Raw genomic sequence first — 24,286 nt, forward strand, 5'->3', positions numbered from 1 at the left:
TGCTGTGCTCTGTGAATATATCACACCCCCCAGCCTCTCTCTCTCTCCCCCCAGCCTCTCTCTCCCCCAACGTCTCTCTCTCCCTCCCAGTTTCTCTCTCTCCCCTCCCGCCTCTCTCTCCCCGACCCCCAGCCTCTCTCTCCCCCCCAGCCTCTTTCTCCCCAGTCTCTCTCTCTCCCGCAACCTCTCTCCCCCCAACCTCTCTCTCCCACCCACCCCCCCAGCCTCTCTCTAATACGTCCTTACTATACAGTATAAATGCATACGGGGCACATACTTGCGAGAAGGTCACTCTGTGACCAGTTACCTTTATTACCAAGACCTCAAGAGGCAGACGGTGGTTGGAGCTTCCACTTTTATACCTGAAAGTCCAGGTGAGGAGTGTCTCCCACAAGTTCACCCCCTTGTGGTCAATGTTCTCAAGGTGTACAACTTAGGTCAGCTAAATAAATGGGTTACAATGATAGTTGAATACATGACATCACCTCCCCCCCAAAGTCTTATTGGGATCACAGGTTGAGTCTCTCTGGTGGTTTACGCTCCCTTGTAGAGCGCCTGAGTTGGGGCTCCGGTTGTTGGGCACTGGCCTGAGTGTCTGCTGTTTGCGGTGCCTCAGGCCTGTCCGGACTGCCCACAGTGACTGGGCTCTCCTCCCTTTTGTTCCGGTGTTTGGTCACCTGTGGTGGAGTGAACTCTACGTCGTGTTCTTCCTCTGCTTCTTCTATGGGGTTGCTGAACCTCTTTTTTGTTTGATCCACGTGTTTACATAGAAACATAGAAACATAGAAAATAGGTGCCGGAGTAGGCCATTTGGCCCTTCTAGCCTGCACCGCCATTCAATGAGTTCATGGCTGAACATGCAACTTCAGTACCCCATTCCTGCTTTCTCACCATACCCCTTGATCCCCCTAGTAGTAAGGACTTCATCGAACTTTTTTTTGAATATATTTAGTGAATTGGCCTCAACAACTTTCTGTGGTAGAGAATTCCACAGGTTCACCACTCTCTGGGTGAAGAAGTTTGTCCTCATCTCGGTCCTAAATGGCTTACCCCTTATCCTTAGACTGTGTCCCCTGGTTCTGGACTTCCCCAACATTGGGAACATTCTTCCTGCATCTAACCTGTCTAACCCCGTCAGAATTTTAAACGTTTCTATGAGGTCCCCTCTCATTCTTCTGAACTCCAGTGAATACAAGCCCAGTTGATCCAGTCTTTCTTGATAGGTCAGTCCCGCCATCCCGGGAATCAGTCTGGTGAACCTTCGCTGCACTCCCTCAACAGCAAGAATGTCCTTCCTCAGGTTAGGAGACCAAAACTGTACACAATACTCCAGGTGTGGCCTCACCAAGGCCCTGTACAACTGTAATAACACCTCCCTGCCCCTGTACTCAAATCCCCTCGCTATGAAGGCCAACATGCCATTTGCTTTCTTAACCGCCTGCTGTACCTGCATGCCAACCTTCAATGACTGATGTACCATGACACCCAGGTCTCTTTGCACCTCCCCTTTTCCTAATCTGTCACCATTCAGATAATAGTCTGTCTTTCTGTTTTGACCACCAAAGTGGATAACCTCACATTTATCCACATTATACTTCATCTGCCATGCATTTGCCCACTCACCTAACCTATCCAAGTCGCTCTGCAGCCTCATAGCATCCTCCTCGCAGCTCACACAGCCACCCAACTTAGTGTCATCCGCAAATTTGGAGATACTACATTTAATCCCCTCGTCTAAATCATTAATGTACAGCACAGAACCTTGCGGTACCCCACTAGTCACTGCCTGCCATTCTGAAAAGTCCCCATTTACTCCTACTCTTTGCTTCCTGTCTGACAACCAGTTCTCAATCCATGTCAGCACACTACCCCCAATCCCATGTGCTTTAACTTTGCACATTAATCTCTTGTGTGGGACCTTGTCGAAAGCCTTCTGAAAGTCCAAATATACCACATCAACTGGTTCCCCCTTGTCCACTCGACTGGAAACATCCTCAAAAAATTCCAGAAGATTTGTCAAGCATGATTTCCCTTTCACAAATCCATGCTGACTTGGACCTATCATGTCACCTCTTTCCAAATGCGCTGCTATGACATCCTTAATAATTGATTCCATCATTTTACCCACTAACGATGTTAGGCTGACCGGTCTATAATTCCCTGTTTTCTCTCTCCCTCCTTTTTTAAACAGTGGGGTTACATTGGCTACCCTTCACTCCATAGGAACTAATCCAGAGTCAATGGAATGTTGGAAAATGACTGTCAATGCATCCGCTATTTCCAAGGCCACCTCCTTAAGTACTCTGGGATGCAGTCCATCAGGCCCTGGGGATTTATCGGCCTTCAATCCCATCAATTTCCCTAACACAATTTCCCGACTAATAAGGATTTCCCTCAGTTCCTCCTCCTTACTCGACCCTCCGACCCCTTTTATATCCGGAAGGTTGTTTGTGTCCTCCTTAATGAATACCGAACCAAAGTACTTGTTCAATTGGTCCGCCATTTCTTTGTTCCCCGTTATGACTTCCCCTGATTCTGACTGCAGGGGACCTACGTTTGTCTTTACTAACCTTTTTCTCTTTACATATCTATAGAAACTTTTGCAATCCGTCTTAATGTTCCCTGCAAGCTTCTTCTCGTACTCCATTTTCCCTGCCCTAATCAAACCCTTTGTCCTCCTCTGCTGAGTTCTAAATTTCTCCCAGTACCCGGGTTCGCTGCTATTTCTGGCCAATTTGTATGCCACTTCCTTGGCTTTAATACTATCCCTGATTTCCCTAGATAGCCACGGTTGAGCCACCTTCCCTTTTTTATTTTTACGCCAGACAGGAATGTACAATTGTTGTAATTCATCCATGCGGTCTCTAAATGTCTGCCATTGCCCATCCACAGTCAACCCCCTAAGTATCATTCGCCAATCTATCCTAGCCAATTCACGCCTCATACCTTCAAAGTTACCCTTCTTTAAGTTCTGGACCATGGTCTCTGAAATTACTGTTTCATTCTCCATCCTAATGCAGAATTCCACCATATTATGGTCACTCTTCCCCAAGGGGCCTCGCACAATGAGATTGCTAATTAATCCTCTCTCATTACACAACACCCAGTCTAAGATGGCCTCCCCCCTAGTTGGTTCCTCGACATATTGGTCTAGAAAACCATCCCTTATGCACTCCAGGAAATCCTCCTCCATCGTATTGCTTCCAGTTTGGTTAGCCCAATCTATGTGCATATTAAAGTCACCCATGATAACTGCTGCACCTTTATTGCATGCACCCCTAATTTCCTGTTTGATGCCCTCCCCAACATCACTACTACTGTTTGGAGGTCTGTACACAACTCCCACTAACGATTTTTGCCCTTTGGTGTTCTGCAGCTCTACCCATATAGATTCCACATCATCCAAGCTAATGTCCTTCCTAACTATTGCATTAATCTCCTCTTTAACCAGCAATGCTACCCCACCTCCTTTTCCTTTTATTCTATCCTTCCTGAATGTTGAATACCCCTGGATGTTGAGTTCCCAGCCCTGATCATCCTGGAGCCACATCTCCGTAATCCCAATCACATCATATTTGTTAACATCTATTTGCACAGTTAATTCATCCACCTTATTGCGGATACTCCTTCCATTAAGACACAAAGCCTTCAGGCTTTGTCCTTTTAGAATTTTGCTGTACAGTGGCCCTTTTTGTTCTTTGCCTTGGGTTTCTCTGCCCTCCACTTTTCCTCATCTCCTTTCTGTCTTTTGCTTTTGCCTCCTTTTTGCGGCAGATTTGTCCATTGGTAAGTTTAACTGCCAAAACCCTATTCCCCTCTTTGGCAATCACAGTGCCTGCAAGCCATTTGGGCCCTGCAGCGTAATTAAAGACAGAAACAGGGTCATTGACATGAATACATCGCGCCCTCGCATTCTTGTCATGGTAATCACTTTGTGACTGGCGCCTGCTCTCAACAATTTCTTTCATAGTTGGGTGTATAAGGGATAACCTGGTTTTGAGCGTCCTTTTCATTAGTGGAACCCCTGTGAGTGAATGTGATCGGGATCTATAGGCCAACAGGAGGCGTGATAAATGGCTTTGTATGGAACCCCCTTGGATTCTGAGCATCCCCTGTTTGATTATCTGCACTGCTCGTTCTGCCTGGCCGTTTGAGGCCGGCTTGAACGGTGCCGTTCTAACATGGTTGATTCCATTGCCTGCCAGGATATCCTGGAATTCAGTGCTTGTGAAGCACGGGCCATTGTCGCTGACCAAGACATCCAGTAGACCGTGGGCGGCGAACATTGTCTGTAGACTTTCTACCGTGGCAGAGGATGTGCTTGAATTTAAAATATCACACTCGATCCATTTGGAGTAGGCGTCTACTACAACCAAAAACATTTTTCCCATGAAAGGACCTGCGTAGTCCACATGGATGCGTGACCATGGCTTGGCGGGCCAGGACCAGGGGCTAAGGGGGGCTTCCCTGGGCGCATTGCCCAGCTGGGCACACGTGTTGCACCTGCGAACACAAAGTTCCAGGTCTGCATCTATCCCTGGCCACCAAACATGTGACCTGGCAATTGCCTTCATAATGACTATGCCCGGGTGCTCATTGTGAAGTTCTCTGATAAACACCTCTCTGCCCCCCTGGGGCATGACTACTCGGTTTCCCCACAGTAGGCAATCGGCCTGAATCGAGAGTTCATCCTTGCGCCTATGAAATGGTTTAAATTTCTCAGGGCATGCCCTGTACGTGGCTGCCCAGTCCCCATTCAGGACACATTTCTTAACTAAAGACAATAGCGGGTCTTTATTTGTCCAGACTTTAATCTGACGGGCTGTCACAGGTGAGCCTTCGCTTTTGAAAGTTTCAACAGCCATGACCATCTCAGCATCATACTCAGTTGCCCCCTCAGTGGTGGCTAGTGGGAGCCTGCTGAGTGCATCGACGCAGTTTTCAGTGCCCGGTCTGTGCCGAATTGTGTAGTCATAGGCGGCTAACGTGAGTGCCCACCTCTGTATGCGGGCCGAGGCATTTGCATTTATGGCCTTGTTGTCGGCCAAAAGGGACGTTAGGGGTTTGTGATCTGTCTCCAGCTCAAATTTCCTGCCAAACAGGGACTGGTGCATTTTCTTTACCGCATATACACATGTGAGCACCTCCTTTTCTACCATCCCGTAGCCCCTTTCTGCTTGGGACAGACTTCTGGAGGCATAAGCTACCGGCTGTAACTGACCCTTGACATTGACATGCTGCAACACACACCCGACACCATAGGACGACGCATCGTACGTTAGAACAAGTTTCTTACATGGGTCATATCATGTTAACAGTTTGTTGGAACATGACAAATTGCGTGCTCTATTAAAAGCCCTTTCCTGGCTGTCCCCCCAGACCCAATCACGACCTTTGCGTAGGAGCACGTGTAGCGGCTCTAACAGCGTGTTTAATTTGGGAAGAAAGTTACCAAAATAGTTCAGGAGCCCCAGGAATGAACGCAGCTCCGTCGAGTTACGGGGTCTGGGTGCTCTCTGGATCGCTTCCGTCTTGGATGCAGTAGGGCTGATCCCGTCTGCTGCTACCCTCATCCCCAGGAATTCTACCTCTGGAGCTAGGAAGACGCACTTCGCCTTTTTCAGTCGCAGACCTACCCGGTCCAGTCTGCGTAGCACCTCCTCCAGGTTGTGGAGGTGTTCTTCAGTATCGCGACCCGTGATGAGGATATCGTCCTGAAAAACCACCGTCCCTGGAATCGACTTGAGGAGGCTTTCCATATTTCGCTGGAAGATCGCGGCGGCCGAGCGAATCCCGAATGGACATCTGTTGTACTCAAACAACCCCTTGTGTGTCGTGATGGTGGTCAGCTTCTTCGACTCACTCGCCAGCTCCTGGGTCATGTAAGCTGAGGTCAGGTCCAATTTTGAAAAAAGTTTGCCACCGGATAGCATCGCAAAGAGGTCCTCCGCTCTCGGTAGCGGGTACTGGTCTTGGAGTGACACCCGATTGATGGTGGCCTTGTAATCACCACATATCCTGACCGACCCATCCTCCTTGAGCACCGGCACAATTGGGCTCGCCCAGTCACTGAATTCGACTGGCGAGATGATGCCTTCCCTCAGCAGGCGGTCCAGTTCGCATTCTATCTTTTCCCACATCACGTACGGCACCGCTCTGGCCTTGTGGTGTGTACTGGCCTGGCGTCCGGGTTTATGTGAATCACTACCTTGGCCCCCATGAAAGTGCCAATGCCGGGTTGAAATAATGAGTCAAATTTGTCCAGGACCTGTGAGCATGTTCCTCGCTCCACAGAGGAAATTGCATTGACATCGCCCCATTTCCAGTTCATGACAGCAAGCCAACTCCTCCCCAGTAGTGCGGGACCGTCCACCGGGACAACCCAGAGTGGCAACCTGTTCTCCGAATCTTTGTGGGTCACGACTACCATGGCGCTGCCTAGCACCGGAATGATCTGCTTTGTATATGTCCGTAGCAGTGCGTCAATTGGCAATAATTTGGGCCTTCTGGCCTTGGACACCCACAACCTTTCGAACTGTTTGATACTCATCAGGGACTGGCTGGCCCCCATGTCTAGCTCCATTAATACTGGGATGCCATTGAGGAGCACTTTCATCATTATCGGTGGCGTCCTGGTATATGAACTGTATACGTGCTCCACATGAACTCGCTGAACTTCAGCTTCCAGCGATTTCCCCAGTATTCATTTGGCCTCGTAGGGCTTACATCGGGCCCGTCCTCCTCGTACATCAACCTGGCTGCAGGCTTCCTGCACATACGCGCCAAGTGACCGCTGACATTGCAGTTTCTGCAGGTATATTGCTGATACCTGCAAGCACTGGCTGGGTGTTTGCGTCCACACCTCCAGCATGAGCTGGAGCCCCGTTGTTGGAAACAAAAGGTCCATTACCAGTCGATTGTCTCTGACTGTCTCTGTAACTGTCCTTAAGCGCACCATTAACAGGTGTTGATGGCCCCATTACTGGCCGCATTGTCCATTGTGATGGCATGAATCGCTGTTCATCTAGCCATTGTCTCTGTTGAATTGCCCCTTTGCATTCGACTGCATGCTGGGGCATGTCCGATTGCCCTTGTCTGCCAGAGAACTGTGTGCCGTGTTAACAATATTGACTCCCTGGACGTTTGCCGCATTTGAGCCAAGATTTTTGTCATCATTCTGGTCTCTTCCTCCCCTGAGATAAATATCTGGGCTATCATAGCCGACGCTTCCAAGGGCAAGTCTTTGGTCTCAATCAGTTTCCTGAAGACCCCAGCGTGCCCGATGCTCTTAATAAAAAAGTCTCGCAGCATCTCCGCTCTACATGCATCTGGGAACTTACATAGGCTCGCCAGTCCCCGGAAGTCTGCCACGAAGTCTGGAACGCTTTGCCCTTCTCACCGCCGGTGCGTGTAAAACCGGTGTCTCGCCATGTGCATGCTGCTCACCGGTTTAAGGTGTTCCCCGATCAACTTACTGAGCTCTTCGAACATCTTGTCCATCGGCTTCTCTGGCGCTAGAAGGTCCTTCATCAGAGAGTACGTTCTGGATCCACAAACCGTCAGGAGATGAGCCCTGTGTTTGTCGGCTGCATCCTGTCCCAGCCATTCCTTAGTGACAAAACTTTGCTGTAGTCTCTCAATAAAGTCGTCCCAATCATCACCAACACAGTACCTCTCTTCTGTGCTGCTAGTGGCCATGCTCGCGTGGTTTAAATACCAGTTTCTCGTTGCCAATAATGTGTCCTTACTATACAGTATAAATGCACACAAGGCCCATACTTGAGAGAAGGTCACTCTGTGACCATAGAAACATAGAAACATAGAAAATAGGTGCAGGAGTAGGCCATTCGACCCTTCGAGCCTGCACCACCATTCAATAAGATCATGGCTGATCATTCCCTCAGTACCCCTTTTATAGCCTGTTATACTGGGCCCTGAACATCCATGCAGGTAACCCTCAGGTCTCCCACCATAGTGCCCTCTGGTGGACAACTCCAGCCACAGGGACAGGAAATCCAAGTCTCCACCAGTTGCACCCTCTAGTGGTGCCAGCATAGTATATACACAGTGTAAACCTCATTGATAGAACATCAGGTAACAAGTTTCCATCTTGTGCAACTATACAGTGACTACACACAGTATATATAGTCTACATATATAACACATAGAATGATATGGCACAGAAGGAGGCCACTTGGCCCATCATGCCTGTGCTGCCTCTTTGAGTCATTCCATTAATCCCCCTCACCCTGCTCTTTCCCTGGAAACTTTCACATTGTCATCCCCATCAAGTATTTAGCCAATTCCCCTTTGAAAGTTATTATTGAATCTGCTTCCAAAGCCCTTTCAGTTAGATCGTTCCTGATCACCAATCTTGCTTTGGAGGCAGTTAAGAGAAGGTTCACTCGGTTGATTCCGGGGATGAAGGGGTTGACTTATGAGGAAAGGTTGAGTAGGTTGGGCCTCTACTCATTGGAATTCAGAAGAATGAGAGGTGATCTTATCGAAACGTATAAGATTATGAGGGGGTTTGACAAGGTGGATGCAGAGAGGATGTTTCCACTGATGGGGGAGACTAGAACTAGGGGGTATGATCTTAGAATAAGGGGCTGCCCATTTAAAACTGAAATGAGGAGAAATTTCTTCTCTCAGAGGGTTGTAAATCTGTGGAATTTGCTGCCTCAGAGAGCTGTGGAAGCCGGGTCATTGAATATATTTAAGACAGAAATAAACAGTTTCTTAACCAATAAGGGGATAAGGGGTCGTGGGGAGCGGGCGGGGAAGTGGAGCTGAGTCCATGATCGGATCAGCCATGATCATATTAAATGGTGGAGCAGGCTCGAGGGGCCGAATGGCCTACTCCTGCTCCTATTTCTAATTTTCTCTCTCACACTCTCTCTGGCTCATTATCTCTTTCTCTCTCTCTCTCTCTCTCTATCTCTCTCTCCCTCACTCTCTCTCACACTCTCTCTCTATCTCACTTACACTCACTCTCACCCTGTCTCACTTTCTTTCTCTCACACACTCTCTCTCACACATTCTCTCTCTCTCACTCTCTCTCTCTCTCTCTCATACATACTCTCACTCTCTCCCTCTCACACACTCTCTCTCTCATACACATTCTCTCTCTCATACACTCTCTCGCTCTCACTCTCTCTCTCTCTCTCTCTCATTCATTCTCTCTCACACATCATCATCATCATAGACAGTCCCTCGGAATCGAGGAAGACTTGCTTCCACTCCTGAAGTGAGTCCTTAGGTGGCTGAACAGTCCAATACGAGAGCCACAGTCTCTGTCACAGGTGGGACAGACAGTGGTTGGAGGAAAGGGTGGGTGGGGAGTCTGGTTTGCCGCACGCTTCTTCCGCTGCCTGCGCTTGGTTTCTGCATGCTCTCGGCGACGAGACTCGAGGTGCTCAGCGCCCTCCCGGATGCACTTCCTCTACTTAGGGCGGTCTTTGGCCAGGGACTCCCAGGTGTCAGTGGGGATGTTGCACTTTATCAGGGAGGCTTTGAGGGTGTCCTTGTAACGTTTTCTCTGCCCACCTTTGGCTCGTTTGCCGTGAAGGAGTTCCGAGTAGAGCGCTTGCTTTGGAAGTCTCGTGTCTGGCATGTGGACAATGTGGCCCTGCCCAGCGGAGCTGGTCGAGTGTGGTCAGTGCTTCAATGCTGGGGATGTTGGCCTGATCGAGGACGCTAACATTGGTGCGTCTGTCCTCCCAGGGGATTTGCAGGATCTTGCGGAGACATCGTTGGTGGTATTTCTCCAGTGACTTGAGGTGTCTGCTATACATGGTCCATGTCTCTGAGCTATACAGGAGGGCGGGTATCACTACAGCCCTGTAGACCATGTGCGAGACCATGTCAACCGCGAGGATCTATGGAGCGTCCTCCTCCGTTTCGGATGCCCCCAAAAGTTTGTCACCATCCTCCGCCTGCTCCACGATGACATGCAGGTTGTGATCCTTACCAACGGATCCATCACAGACCCAATCCATGTCCGGACCAGGGTCAAACAGTACTGCGTCATCGCCCCAACCCTCTTCTCAATCTTCCTCACAGCCATGCTCCACCTCACAGTCAACAAGCTCCCCGCTGGAGTGGAACTAAACTACAGAACCAGTGGGAACCTGTTCAACCTGCGCTGTCTCCAGGCCAGTCCCAGACCACCCCAACCTCTGTCGCCGAGCTACAGTACGCGGACAACGCCTGCGTCTGAGCACATACAGAGGCTGAACTCCAGGACATAGTCAATGTGTTTACCGAGGCGTACGAAAGCTCGGGCCTTACACTAAACATCCGTAAGACAAAGGTCCTCCACTAGCCTGTCCTCGCACAGCATACCCCCCAGTCACCAAGATCCATGGCGCGGCCCTGGACAACGTGGACCATTTCCCATACCTCGGGAGCCTCTTATCAACAAGAGCAGACATTGATGATTAGATTCAACACTGCCTCCAGTGCAGCCTTCGATTGCCTGAGGGAAAGAGTGTTCAACGACCAGGCCCTCAAATCTCTCTCACATTCTCTCTCTCTCACACACACACTCTCACTTTCACACTCTCACTTTCACACTCTCACTCTCACACTCTCACTCTCTCTCATACTATCTCTCTCACACTCTCTCTCACACACACTATCACATTCTCACTCTCTCTCATGCACTCTTTCACTCTCTCCCTCTCACTCTCTCTCCCTCTCACACACTCACTCTCTCTCACAAACTCGCTCTCTCACACACTATCACATTCTCACTCTCTCTCATGCACTCTTTCACTCTCTCCCTCTCACTCTCTCTCCCTCTCACACACTCACTCTCTCTCACAAACTCGCTCTCTCACACATTATCACATTCTCACTCTCTCTTTCACTCTCTCCCTCTCACACTCTCTCTCCCTTTCACACTCTCTTTCTCGCTTTCTCACACACTCTCTCACACTGTTACTCACTCACTCTCTCACTCCCTCACACAATCTCTCTCTCTCACACTGGGGGAGTGGGAGGGGAGAGGAGGGGGCTGTTCTGGGAGATGGGGAAGGGGGAGAGGAGGCTGAGGGGGATCTGGGTGACGGGTCTGTTCTGGTGGAGGGGAGGAGGCTGTTCTGGGGGAGGGGGAGGGGGAAGTGGAGGGGGGCCTGGGGGAGGGGCCAGTTCTGGGGGAGGGGGCCTGTTGAGGGTGAGGGGCAGATCCATGTGGAACTATTGACTCCAAGATAACTTCCAGCTTTGTGACAATGGGCCCGGGTTTGGAGGAAGCTAAGTTGGGCCCAAGCACGGTCCGAAGGATCACCGCGATCCTGACGGTACTTTGGGCGGAAGCTTCATGAACAAATGCGGGAAAGAGCGCCCGGCGGCAAAAATGGGCCTAGCATGGCGATTCTGGGCGGCAGCGGGCGGGAGCTCCCAATCTCGCCGGCAAATGCGATCTTCGGCAAAGTAGCACCGGGGATTGAGTCGGGCCCAGGGAGGGAGGGAACGGGGAAAATTAAACGTTTTCGAACCATTAAAAAAACACCAGAAATCCTTCACAGGATCCCATCCACCTGACCCCTGCAAAGGGAATAAAGATAACGAGTCAACTAAGCTGGTTTTGCAGGTTGCCCCCTTCGCATTGAGCACAGAACGGCCAACACACGGTGGGCCGTCTGAGGGGCAGTACTGAGGGAGCACTGCACTGTCGGAGGGGCAGTACTGAGGGAGCGCTGCACTGTCGGAGGGGCAGTACTGAGGGAGCACCGCACTGTCGGAGGGGCAGTACTGAGGGAGCAGCGCACTGTCGGAGGGGCAGTACTGAGGGAGTGCTGCACTGTCGGAGGGGCAGTACTGAGGGAGCACCGCACTGTCGGAGGGGCAGTACTGAGAGAGTGCCGCACTGTCGGGGGGGCAGTACTGAGGGAGCACCGCACTGTCGGAGGGGCAGTACTGAGGGAGCACCGCACTGTCGGAGAGGCAGTACTGAGGGAGTGCTGCACTGTCGGAGGGGCAGTACTGAGGGAGCACCGCACTGTCGGAGAGGCAGTACTGAGGGAGTGCTGCACTGTCGGAGGGGCAGTACTGAGGGAGCACCGCACTGTCGGAGGGGCGGTACTGAGGGAGTGCCGCACTATCGGAGGGGCAGTACTGAGGGAGTGCCGCACTATTGGAGGGGCAGTCTATCAGATGAGGCATTAAACCGAGGCTCTGATGGCTCTCTCAGGTGGACATAATAGATCCCACGACCAGTATTTTGAAGAAGAGCAGGGGAGTTCTCCCCGGTGTCCTGGGGCATCAGTTAAACAGATTATCTGGTCATTATCATATTGCTGTTTGTGGGAGCTTGCTGTGCGCAATTTGGCTGCTGCGTTTCCCACATTACAACAGAGACTACACTTCTAAAGTACCTCATTGGCCGTAAGGAGCTTTGGGACTTCCTGAGGTGCTATATAAATGCAAGGCTTTCTTGTTTTAATAACCCTGTCCATCAAGCTAATTTGGCAATGACTGTGCTCTTGGAGGCTGGGTAAACTGGAAGGTGCCCCCCTCAGTAACAATCGTCAGTAATATCCTTTGTTGTGGGGCTGTGGGCAATGTTTCAGGTCTCACCCTACCCGAGTGGCCCTGTGTACAGCGAGAGACAACCGTGTGGAGTCGGACTGGAGTCAGGTGCAGTCCCAGAGTCGGCTGGAACCCGGCCCCTTGGAGAACAATATTCAAACCACTTGTTTTTTTTAAGACAATCAAAGAGTTTTCACCGCCGCTTAATCTGATTCCCAGAATTATTGAATTGAATTTTCCAACCGGGCGTGGTGGGATTTGTATCGAGCAGCTCTGGACTTCGAGCCTGATACCATAACCGCTGGGCTGTTCTAACGGTTCCCTGGAAGGGCCATGGTGTCCCGTTTCCCCCCTATCCCTGCCCCCGCGCCAAACCTCTCACCGTGAGCGAACCCCTGCCCCTTCATTCGTTGCCCGAACTGCTGTCTCTGCACATTGACGTTCCTTCCATATAAGGTATGGAATGTGCAGTGTAGCTGCGGCTTACGCTGGGACAGGTTCCTGCCCCCGGGCTCTCTCCGTCTCGCAATGCTTTCCCATCTCGCTGGCCCATGTTCAGGCCTGTTCCAGGGTCTCCAGCCTTTCAGTGTCTGCGGCAAATCTTTCAAACTCTCAGCTGACTTTTTAACTAGTTTGGGATTTACAGCAAAGAAAACCCAGGCCATTCGGCCCAACACCAGGGAGCTTAAGCTCCACAAAAGTCACCTCCCACCCCTCTTTATCTCACCCCGTCGGTGTATCCTTCTATCCCTCTAGAACATAAGAAATAGGAGCAGGAGTAGGCCATACAGCCCCTCGAGCCTGCCCCGCCATTTAATACGATCATGGCTGATCCGATCATGGACTCAGCTCCACTTCCCCGCCCGTTCCCCATAACCCCTTATTCCCTTATCGGTTAAATTTATTCAATGTCCCAACTTCCACCATGTCTGGGCATGGAGCTGATCTGCCGGCCAAACCTACGACCCTCCAGCCCTGCTTCAAGATGTTCGCTGGTGGCGTGTGAGTGAGTAAAGGAATGAGAAAACTTCTGAAATCCAACAAATTTACACTGCTACGTTGACAGGTTAAAAGATAGTTGAACTTCATTATTGATTTTGACTCCCTTTAAAATCTTCGATTGAGAAACAATGGCGTCCTACAGCGGCGATTTGTGAATGTGCGCTGGTTTCCTGAACTCACCAGAAGGTTTTTCAGGAGTGGCCAGATACGCCGACCTAGGAGGAAAACATGTTGGCCAAACTGCCAACAATTGAAAAAATCGACGCAGACATGAGGGAACGATGGCATCAAAAATTCTGGCCTAGAAAAATCGTAACTAAGTCAGTTACACCGGCACAGATCCCAAGGGGAAACTTGGAAATAATAAATATGTCAGAAAAAATGGCGCAAATGACCGGAGAAAATTGAGCCTCTATGTGTTTGTCCAGCTTCCCCTGAAATACATCGATACTATTTGTTGAGTCCTTAGATACTCTGATAATGACTCCATGAGGCAATGTGTTGTACTTAAACTGTAGTGACCTTAGCCCTTTATTGATAGCTCCAGAGTGAGGATCACACCTGGTGGCCTGCCTTTTATACTAGGCCAGGCACACCTGTACAGGTAACCCACGAGTCTCCCACTGCGGTGCCCCCTGGTGGCACACCTTGTGATAGTACCAAGAGTAACGTGTAGGATACATGACATCACTCCCCCCTGAGCCCTCAGTGCAAATCGCCTTTGCATTGACTGTGCTCTGGGCTTAGCTCTATCTGGGCTCTGTCTGATTGACCCTTGGCAGGTCGTTTCAATCTCGGGTGAGTGGTTGGTGCAGTAGAGTGCTGGTGGTTGCTGTTTGTGTGTGTCCCTGACCTCTCCATTCTCTACCCACCCCACCCGACCAACATCAATTACGCCGGAGGCTCATATCGTTCATGTACATTCAAGTTCAGGAAAACAGGTTTGCATTACATTTGTGGTTCCGTTGTGAGACAAGTACGTTAGACCGGTGAGATGCCTTGTCGATACAGTGACCGGTGCGTGAGGACAAACTAGTTCCAGAGCTGCTGGGTGGTGTCCCTGCCGTCTGGTAACGGCTCAGTGCCCGGTGTTGGCAGTGGGAACCCGGTTGGCTCGCGTAGCCCGCTCTCGGGGCTGTTGCCGTGGTCACTAGCATCGGGCTGGTTCACGGATGCCTGTGAACTCCCTGTCCTTACTTTGCGCCCTGAGTCACTGCTGCTCTCTGAGGATCTGTCGTCGAGCAGTGCACAGGGGACTGCTGACTCACTGCCCTGGGCATTGTTTGGTTTGGGATCCTGGCTGGTCCCGGAACCCTTCGTTTACGGGTATGACCTTGGTGGCGATGGGGTCCGGGGGCTGTGCCTTAGCATAGTCTGCTCTTTCAGGCTCCTGGCGGTTGGTGCCATCGGGTGCCTGAGAGGTGGAGCTGATCAGGGGCAGGGTATCGATACTGGTGGCATGGCCCTGCTGGGATCGCTTGCTCTGCGTGTGTATTGGCTGCTTGTGGCCACACTCCATGATGCATGATTCTGGAACCCGGGACACAGGCTACAGCATTGGGTAGCTCGCTGGACCTGTGTGCTCCCGATGGGGGTCTGCCCGCTGCATTGGCTGCGTAAGTTTGAAAACCTACATCGCACAACTTTTCCTGACTTATGATGGACACACTCTGTGAGTCCGATCACGATCGCGTGACTTTTGCATGTGCACAATTCAGATCATCAAATACACATTTTACATGATCAATTACACATTTTGTCTCTCACTTACAGTTGCTATTACATTGCTTAAGTGTGTGGCACTGTCCCTTTAAGTGAGGTGGGTTGCAGGTCTCCTTTAAGAGAGCCTTGCTATCTCTACCCCAATCCTCTTCTCCGTTTGGTTCCACGTGTTGCTCCATCAGCGCCTTGCCTCGTGGTCTGGGCGCCATCTTTCCTCCATCCACGATGTCGACTGCGGTGATCCTCTTCTCCCCGGGTTCTGCCACCGAAGCTGGGAAGTCGCCTTTGGATCCGATTTTCTTCCTCCGAAGTCCTGACACTGGAGCCTGGAAGGTGCATTTGGGTCGTCTCAGCTGGACCATCTCCACACAGTCGTGCTGGACGGTCTGTGCCTCGGGTGCTGTGCTGGTCTGCTCTCCGATGCCGGGTCCACCCTCGGGTGGGGGCTTGCTTTGCCTCTGAGTGCAGAGGACGTCAATCGCTGGAGGGATGAAGTCTTCCCACTTCCAATGGATCTTCTCCATCCACCTTCTGCCGAGCAGCGTTGGTCCATCGCCTGCAACAATCCACAGGGGTAACTTGTGCACCGCTCCATCATGGAGTACCTTTACATTCACACTACCAACGACTGGGATAAGTTCATCGGTGTAGGTGCGCAGCTTTGCCTGAACTGGGACCAACTCTGGTCGTTCAGCCTGATTGTCCCATAGACTCTCAAAGGCTTCCTGATTCATCACTGACTGGCTCGCCCCCGTGTCCACTTCCATGAAGACTGGAACACCATTTATCTCAACTTCCATCCTCAACGGGGAACACTCGGTGGTGCAGGTAAACATGCTGTGTACCTCATTGTGGGGCTGAGCTGCCTCTCTGACCACCTCTACATAATCCACACTGGACTCATGGCCATCTGCAGACTCTTCATCGACACGGTGTGTCATATTTCTCTTACACATTCCCTGGAGGTGGCCCTTTGTGCTGCAGCCTTTACACACATAGTCTTTACAGTGGCACTGGTGAGCCCTGTGATTCCCTCCACAACACCAGCATGGAGCTACTCGATTAGCCCCCCTCGGCGGACTCTGAGTTAAGGGACACGGGGGCCTGTTCTCTCTTCCCTGAGAGTGTTCACGCTCGACAGTCCCGCCTCTATCGGCACCACTCTGTGCACAGTACCTGCCGGGTTTGAGTCCTGAGGATGAGACATCTGCCTAGAGCCACAGGTCGAGGTCATGAATGCCTGGCTCACGGAGATGGCCTTCTGCAGTGTGACTGTGATATCCACTGACAGTAGCTTGTGAAGAAGGCCCTCGTGGCCGATTCCAATGACAACAATGTCCCGCAGCCCTTCGTTGAGTTGATTGCCGAGCTCACACAGTGCCGTCAGCCTCCTGAGGTCTGCGGCGTATTTCGCGATTTCCTGGCCTTCGGGCTGTCGGTGGGTATAGAACCGGTGTCTGGCTGTGAGGATACTCTCCTTGGGCTTGAGTTGCTCCTGGACCAGGTTTATGAGCTCCTTGTACGTCTTGGTCGTTGTCTTCGCTGGTGCCAGCAAGTCCCTGACGAGATGTTGGGCCCACAACTGGTTAGCAAGATAGCTCTGCGCTTATCAGCCAATATGGCCAGGTCATCTCCTGCCAGGTCACATGCTGTGAAGAAATGGGTGAGCCTCTCCACACAGGCGTCCCAATCATCACCATTGGTGAACTGCTGCAATGTACCAAGGGTAGCCATTTTCGCGTGAAAGTGCGTAACCTCGTCGCCAGTTGTTGTGTCCTTAGTAATGACTCCACGAGGCAATGTGTTGTATTTGAACTGTAGTGACCTTAGTTCTTTATTTGTTAACTCCAGAGTGAGGATCACACCTGGTGGCCTGCCTTTTATTCGCGGCCAGGCACACCTGTACAGGTAACCTACAAGTCTCCCACTGCAGTGCCCCCTGGTGACCCACCTTGTGATAGTACCAACAGTGCCCATGTAGGATACACGACACAGGCGACGAGAGAATTAAATTACTCCCCACACAAAGCAAGAGAGACACTTATCCATTGGCAGGCTATGGGCATCGCTGGCAAGGTTATCAACCGTTGCACGTGAGTGGGACACGAGATGGAGAGGGGGGGAGATTCTCAGCAGCTGACGTTCAATCCTTCACTTCTCCAATAAAGGGTTAGCATCTAAACATTGAAGGGGTGGGGAGGGGGAGCGGGAGGGGTTCCAGGGCAGAAACCTGGAGGGCGAGGGACAGAGATGAATCCAATACCCTGGCCAACAGGCCGCTTAACTTGGAGCCAAGTCAGCTCTGGTGAAGCAGTCAGTCTTTGCAGTGTGAGCCTCGAGTGTCTTGGCAGTGGGACAATTTGGTTCTTGGGTCCTCACACAAACTTTAAACACCGTACTCTTGTGTTGCAGCAAGGTTCAATCAAACCCCGTGCCACAGCAAGACCAGAATATCTCCCTGGAAACACAATCAAAGAAATCTACGGCACGGAAGGAGGCCATTCAGCCCATCGTGTCCGTGCCGGCCGACCAAGAGCTACCCAGCCCAATCCCACTTTCCAGCTCTGGGTCCGTAGCCCTGTAGGTTACGGCACTTCAAGTGAACATCCAGGTACTTTAATATAATGAGGGTCCCTGCCTCTACCACCCTTTTAGGCAGCAAGTTCCAGACCCACCCCCACACCCTCTGGGTGAAAAAGGGTCTCCTCAAATCCTTCTACTAATGACTTTAAATCTACGCCCCCTGGTTATTGACCTCTCTGCTCAGGGAAATAGGTCCTTCCTATCCACTCTATCCAGGCCCCTCATAATTTTATACACCTCAATCAGGTCTCCCCTCAGTCTCCTCTGTTCCAAAGAACACAACCCCAGCCTATCCAATCTTTCCTCATCGCTAAAATTCTCCAGTCCAGGCAACATCCTCGTAAACCTCCTCTGCACCCTCTCTCGTGCAATCACATCTTTCTCAAACACGCCTTACATTTGTGAACAGACCAATTGGAATCAACGCCCATCACCCAATGGGGCAACTAAAGATGGCCAGGGGGAGTCAGCCACTGCACTCGCGTCTTCCCCACCCCACATCCCCCGCCCCACCCACCACCCCTCCCTCCCTCTCCCCACCCTCCTTCCCTACCTCCCCCCACCCTCCTTCCCTCCCTCCACCCTCTCTCCCTCACCCCACCCTCATACCTCGCCCCACCCTCATACCCCTCCCCTGCCCCAGCACTCCCTCCCACCTCAGTGAGGTGCCCCGTTGTTGCACAGCCTTTGCCCACGTATTGCTTGAATCGGCATTGATGGGCCCGATGATAGCCCCCTGCAACGCCAGCAAGGCGAGATTTGATTCACCCCCGATGGCGGACTTTGCGGAGAGCAGGCCCTGCCATGTGATGCTCCTCCTGCCGATGATATTATTTTATGAACTTGCCGGTGAGTTTCGATGCTGGGAAGATATCTGCTTCGAGTTTTCGTCCGTGGACATGCATGCCTGGGCGATCGTGATGGCCCTGCTCAGGTCTAGAGATTCAGCAGCCATCATTTCGGAGGATGATCTCGTGGCCAATGCCAAGCACGAAAAGGTCCTGCAGCATTTCCTCCGACGCAGCTCCGAAGTTGCACGGCCCAGCGAGACGTGTCAGGTCGGTGACAAATTCCACCACATCCTGGCCCTCGGAGCGATTGCGTGTATAGAAACGTTACCTCGCCGCGATGATGCTTTCCTTCAGTTTAAAGTGGTTCCGAACCAGTGTACACAATTCATCGTAAGTCTTATCCGTTGGTCAAGTCGGTGAGAGTAGGTTCTTGATAAGGCCATAAATCTTTGACCCACAAACGCTGAGGAGAACTGCCCTGTGCTTAATTGCGTTATCGGTTCCTTCCAATCCGTTGGCTACGAAGTATTGGTCGAGACAATCAGTGAAATCCTCCCAGTCTTCCCCTTCCACGATTCTCTCCAAAATTCCAACAGGTATGGTTGCATGAAAGTTCGAACATTTAACTCGTCGCCAATTGTTAAGTATCGAATAACTCCACGAGGCTAAGTACGGTGAGCTAGTTCAGGCATGGCCTTACTCCAGTTTATTTATTCTCAAAGTGAGGATTTGACATGGCCGCCAACATTATATACCCGGCTTGCACAGTGTCTGCCAGTGACCAATAGGACTCCGACAGTCGCGCCCCCCGGTGGCAGGTAAAACCCAGTTAACATACACTTATGTTCTTCAATATTGGGAAGACCTGTACCATTGTTTTCGGTCCCTGCCACAAACTCCGTTCCCCAGCCACTGACTCCATCCCTCTCCCCAACTCCTGTCTGAGGCTGAACCAGACTGTTCACAACCTGGGTCTCATATTTGACCCTGAAATGAGCTTCTGGCCACATATCTGCAGCATAACTAAGACCGTCTATTTCCACCTCCGTAACATCGCCCGCCTCCGCCATTGCCTCAGCTCATCCGCTGCTGAAGCCCTCATCCGTGCCTTTGTTACCTCTAGACTTGACTATTCCAACACACTCCTGGCTGGCCTCCCACATTCTATCCAACGGAAACTAGAGGTGATATAACACGCACGTGCACTAACTCACACCAAGTCCCGCTCACCCATCACCCCTGGGTCCGCTGACCTACATTGGCCCCCAGTTAAGCCCCCTGGCCCTGCCTAATCAATGTGCCCCTCCGACAGTGCAGCGCTCCCTCAGTGCTGCCCCTCTGACAGTGCGGCGCTCCCTCAGTACTGCCCCTCCGACAGTGCGGAGCTCCCTCAGTACTGCCCCTCCGACAGTGCGGCACTCCCTCAGTACTGCCCCTCCGACAGTGCGGTGCTCCCTCAGTACTGCCCCTCCGACAGTGCGGTGCTCCCTCAGTACTGCCCCTCCGACAGTGCGGCACTCCCTCAGTACTGCCCCTCCGACAGTGTGGTACTCCCTCAGTACTGCCCCTCCGACAGTGCGGAGCTCCCTCAGTACTGCCCCTCCGACAGTGTGGTGCTCCTGTGAAGGGCCATGTGAGGTTTAACTACATTAAAGGCACTATTTAAATACAAGTTGTTCCTTGTTGGTGCTCTGTGCAAGGCAGGAAGGTGCCTGTATCGAGGGGAACGGTTCCGAGCCCGAGACACCACCTAACGGGGAATTGGGGAGAGGAGATTTCGGCCATTACACGGTCAAATCCCAACGGCGAATACTAATTCATCCTGGAAATAATTCACAAAAGGACAAAAATGTTTATGTTTGAAAGTCTGGATCATGGCAAGAAGTTGGCAATAAATGAAATGATTGGGTTCTCTCCCTGTGATTGGGCTGAGCTCCACCCCCTGAGCTCAGTGGCTGGTGTTGGCCCCTCCCCCTGTGTCTGATTGGTTGGCTGACTCATGTGCTGGGAATGTGGGTGGGGCCTAGTGCTCTATAAGTGAAGGGGGTTGGGAGAGGGGAAGTATTGTGTGGGGTCTGGGACCAGGAGTTGGAGTTACATTCTCTGTCACAAGGTAGTGGGACTGGCTTTAACTTGCTGAAGGGTTGGTCTACAATGTGTTGTGTGGTTGGGCTCTGTGTCCTTGTGTCTCTATATTAATGGGGGCTTTCTCTTTCTGTGTTTCAGTCACTCCCTGCAGATTCTGAAACCATGGCTGATGATGAAATTGCAGCTCTGGTGGTGGACAATGGATCCGGGATGTGCAAGGCTGGGTTTGCTGGGGATGATGCTCCCAGGGCTGTGTTCCCCTCCATCGTGGGCCGGCCCCGACACCAGGTGAGTCTTTCAACTGAGACATTGGGTGGTCTTCCAATCTGGTCCTGGGAGGGGGGTCCTTGGTCCTCGGTCCTCTGGCTGTGTGTGTATGTGTGGTGGGTCCCTTGGTCCAAAAACATAGAAAATAGGTGCAGGAGTAGGCCATTCAGCCCTTCGAGCCTGCACCACCATTCAATAAGATCATGGCTGATCATTCACCTCAGTACCCCTTTCCTGTTTTCTCTCCATACCCCTTAATCCCTTTAGCCGTAAGGGCCATATCTAACTCCCTCTTGAATATATCCAATGAACTGGCCTCAACAACTCTCTGCGGCAGGGAATTCCACAGGTTAACAACTCTCTGAGTGAAGAAGTTTCTCCTCATCTCAGTCCTAAATGGCCGACCCCTTATCCTTGGACTGTGACCCCTGGTTCTGAACTTCCCCAACATCGGGAACATTATTCCTGCATCTAACCTGTCCAGTCCCGTCAGAATCTTATATGTTTCTGAGATCCCCTCTCATCCTTCCAAACTCCAGTGTTTCAAGGCCCAGTTGATCCAATTTCTCCTTGTCTGTCAGTCCTGCCATCCCAGGAATCAGTCTGGTGAACCTTTGTTGCACTCCTTCAACGGGTCCCTTGGTCCTCTGGCTGTGTGTAAAGGGGGGGGGCTGCGATGTCCGTGTATGTGTGTGTGCTGTATTTACGAAAGGATATACTTGCTTTGGAGGCAGTTCAGAGAAGGTTCACTCGGTTGATTCTGGGGATGAGGGGGTTGACTTATGAGGAAAGGTTGAGGAGGTTGGGCCTCTACTCATTAGAATTCAGAAGAATGAGAGGTGATCTTATTGAAACGTATAAGATTATGAGGGGGCTTGACAAGGTGGATGCAGAGAGGATGTTTCCACTGATGGGGGAGACTAGAACTAGGGGGCATGATCTTAGAATAAGGGGCCGCCCATTTAAAACTGAGATGAGGAGGAATTTCTTCTGAGGGTTGTAAATCTGTGGAATTTGCTGCCTCAGAGAGCTGTGGAGGCTGGGTCATTCAATAAATTTTAAGACTGAGATAGACAGTTTCTTAACCGATTAGGGAATAAGGGGTTATGGGGAGTGGGTGGGGAAGTGGACCTGAGGCTATGATCTGATCAGCCATGATGGCATTAAATGGCGGAGCAGGCTCGAGGGGCTGTATGGCCGACTCCTGCTCCTATTTCTTATGTTGTTAACTTGCTGTGTTTATAGCGTTTAAAACAACATTTGACTAGAGAACCAGAGGGCACAGATTTGGTCATTGGCCAGGGAAGCAGAGGTTACATGGGGGCAAACCTTTGTGCAACGAGTGTTTTGGATTTGCCTGATGGGGCAGTGCGTCAGATTGAATAATACTGAGCTGTGCTATTCTGTAATTCTCAGTGGTTCCTCTAATTCCTGCGGCATGTTTTATTCCCCGTTCTAGGGTGTGATGGTGGGAATGGGTCAGAAAGACAGTTATGTTGGTGATGAAGCCCAAAGCAAGAGAGGGATTCTGACCCTGAAGTACCCAATCGAACATGGGATTGTGACCAACTGGGATGACATGGAGAAGATCTGGCATCACACCTTCTACAATGAGCTGCGAGTGGCCCCAGAGGAGCATCCTGTTCTCCTCACAGAGGCACCCCTCAACCCCAAAGCCAACCGGGAGAAGATGACCCAGATCATGTTTGAGACCTTCAACACACCGGCCATGTACGTCGCCATTCAAGCTGTGCTGTCCTTGTACGCCTCTGGTCGCACAACTGGCATTGTGCTAGATTCTGGTGATGGTGTGTCCCACACCGTGCCAATCTATGAAGGGTACGCCTTGCCTCATGCCATCCTGCGTCTAGACCTGGCTGGCCGGGATCTCACTGACTATTTGATGAAGATCCTCACTGAACGTGGTTACTCCTTCACAACCACAGCCGAGAGGGAGATCGTGCGTGACATCAAGGAGAAACTTGCCTACGTGGCCCTAGATTTTGAATCTGAGATGCAGACGGCTAGCTCTTCCTCAACCTTGGAGAAAAGTTACGAGCTCCCTGATGGCCAAGTCATCACCATCGGCAATGAGCGTTTCAGATGCCCAGAAACCCTCTTCCAACCCTCCTTCATTGGGATGGAAGCTTGTGGGCTCCACGAGACCTGTTTCAACAGCATCATGAAATGTGATGTAGACATCAGGAAAGATCTGTACGCCAACACGGTCTTGTCTGGTGGAACCACCATGTACCCCGGTATCGCTGATCGGATGCAGAAGGAAATCACAGCCTTGGCTCCGAGCACAATGAAAATTAAGATCATTGCTCCGCCCGAGAGGAAGTATTCAGTGTGGATCGGAGGATCCATCTTGGCTTCTCTCTCCACCTTCCAGCAAATGTGGATCAGTAAGCAGGAATATGATGAGTCTGGGCCCTCCATAGTCCACCGCAAGTGCTTCTAAGGTGCTGTGTAATTTATACCTGAAATGTCCCCTTTCTTAAATTCTCAACAGATGCTGCCTGACTGGCTGATGGCTTTTCTGCATTTTCAGTTTGTTTTGGGCCGTTGCATGTTACTGAGATCATCAGTCTCGACTCTCTCAGGGTCTGCCTGTTGGCTTGGGTACAGGAAGAGTTAAAGGGATGGAACCCTTCACCCACCCTAATGTTTTATTGGAGCTGTAAAATTGTTGAGGCCTGAGGTACCTGGGAGAAATGGTTTGGTTTAACCCTTTACTATCCTGCGAGACTGTAAATTGACCAAATGTCCATCTCGTTTGCTCTCTCCCATCCTGGTAGTCCAGAACAATAATGGGCCTTGGAGAAAGTGAAGGGTTCAAAGTTTGATTTTGGGAATGTTGAATTGTACAAACCCCCTCCCCCACTGGGTTTGTGGCCTTGTGTTCCCAACATCTCCTCCCCCTTGAGCAGGTCCAACATTCCTGGATGGTTTCCAGTCTGAGCCTTGGTTGGACCTTCATTGTACCTGAGTAAATTTGTCTTTTTGTGAGGCTTCATATTGAATGTCTGTCCCTCCTGAGATATTGCTGGAGTGATGGCAGGAGTCAGTGAGGGGCGATCGGGGCTTTGAATGGGATGGTGTTGGTTTATGGGGAAATGGTGGGATGGCTTCTCTCCTGGGAGCTGTTTGCTTCAAACCTCTGCTGGAACCCTTGGTGTCAGTATCTTGTGTTGTATTTTCCACCTGCCCAACATTCTGCAACAGTTAATAAAATGTATTTGAACAATAAAATCACGTGTGTGTATAACTGCTTCTCAATGGAATGAATGAATACT

General features: G+C 51.1%; 2 protein-coding genes across 2 annotated transcripts in view; both read left to right on the forward strand.

Annotated features, from left to right (window-relative positions):
* The window catches only part of ankrd29 (ankyrin repeat domain 29), a 1,085,233-nt gene that overhangs the window by 804,990 nt on the left and 255,957 nt on the right, over nucleotides 1-24,286 (forward strand). The gene's annotated exons all lie outside the window — the stretch shown is intronic.
* LOC139278167 (actin-42A-like) lies at nucleotides 20,708-24,043 on the forward strand. Its single transcript, XM_070896824.1, has 3 exons — nucleotides 20,708-20,745; nucleotides 20,859-21,008; nucleotides 22,447-24,043. The coding sequence occupies exons 2-3, from the start codon at nucleotides 20,883-20,885 to the stop codon at nucleotides 23,449-23,451; spliced, it is 1,131 nt and encodes a 376-aa protein (XP_070752925.1). The 5' UTR covers nucleotides 20,708-20,745; nucleotides 20,859-20,882; the 3' UTR covers nucleotides 23,452-24,043.

This window comes from Pristiophorus japonicus, chromosome 1 (genome assembly GCF_044704955.1).
Source record: "Pristiophorus japonicus isolate sPriJap1 chromosome 1, sPriJap1.hap1, whole genome shotgun sequence".
NCBI classification, from domain to species: Eukaryota; Metazoa; Chordata; class Chondrichthyes; family Pristiophoridae; genus Pristiophorus; species Pristiophorus japonicus.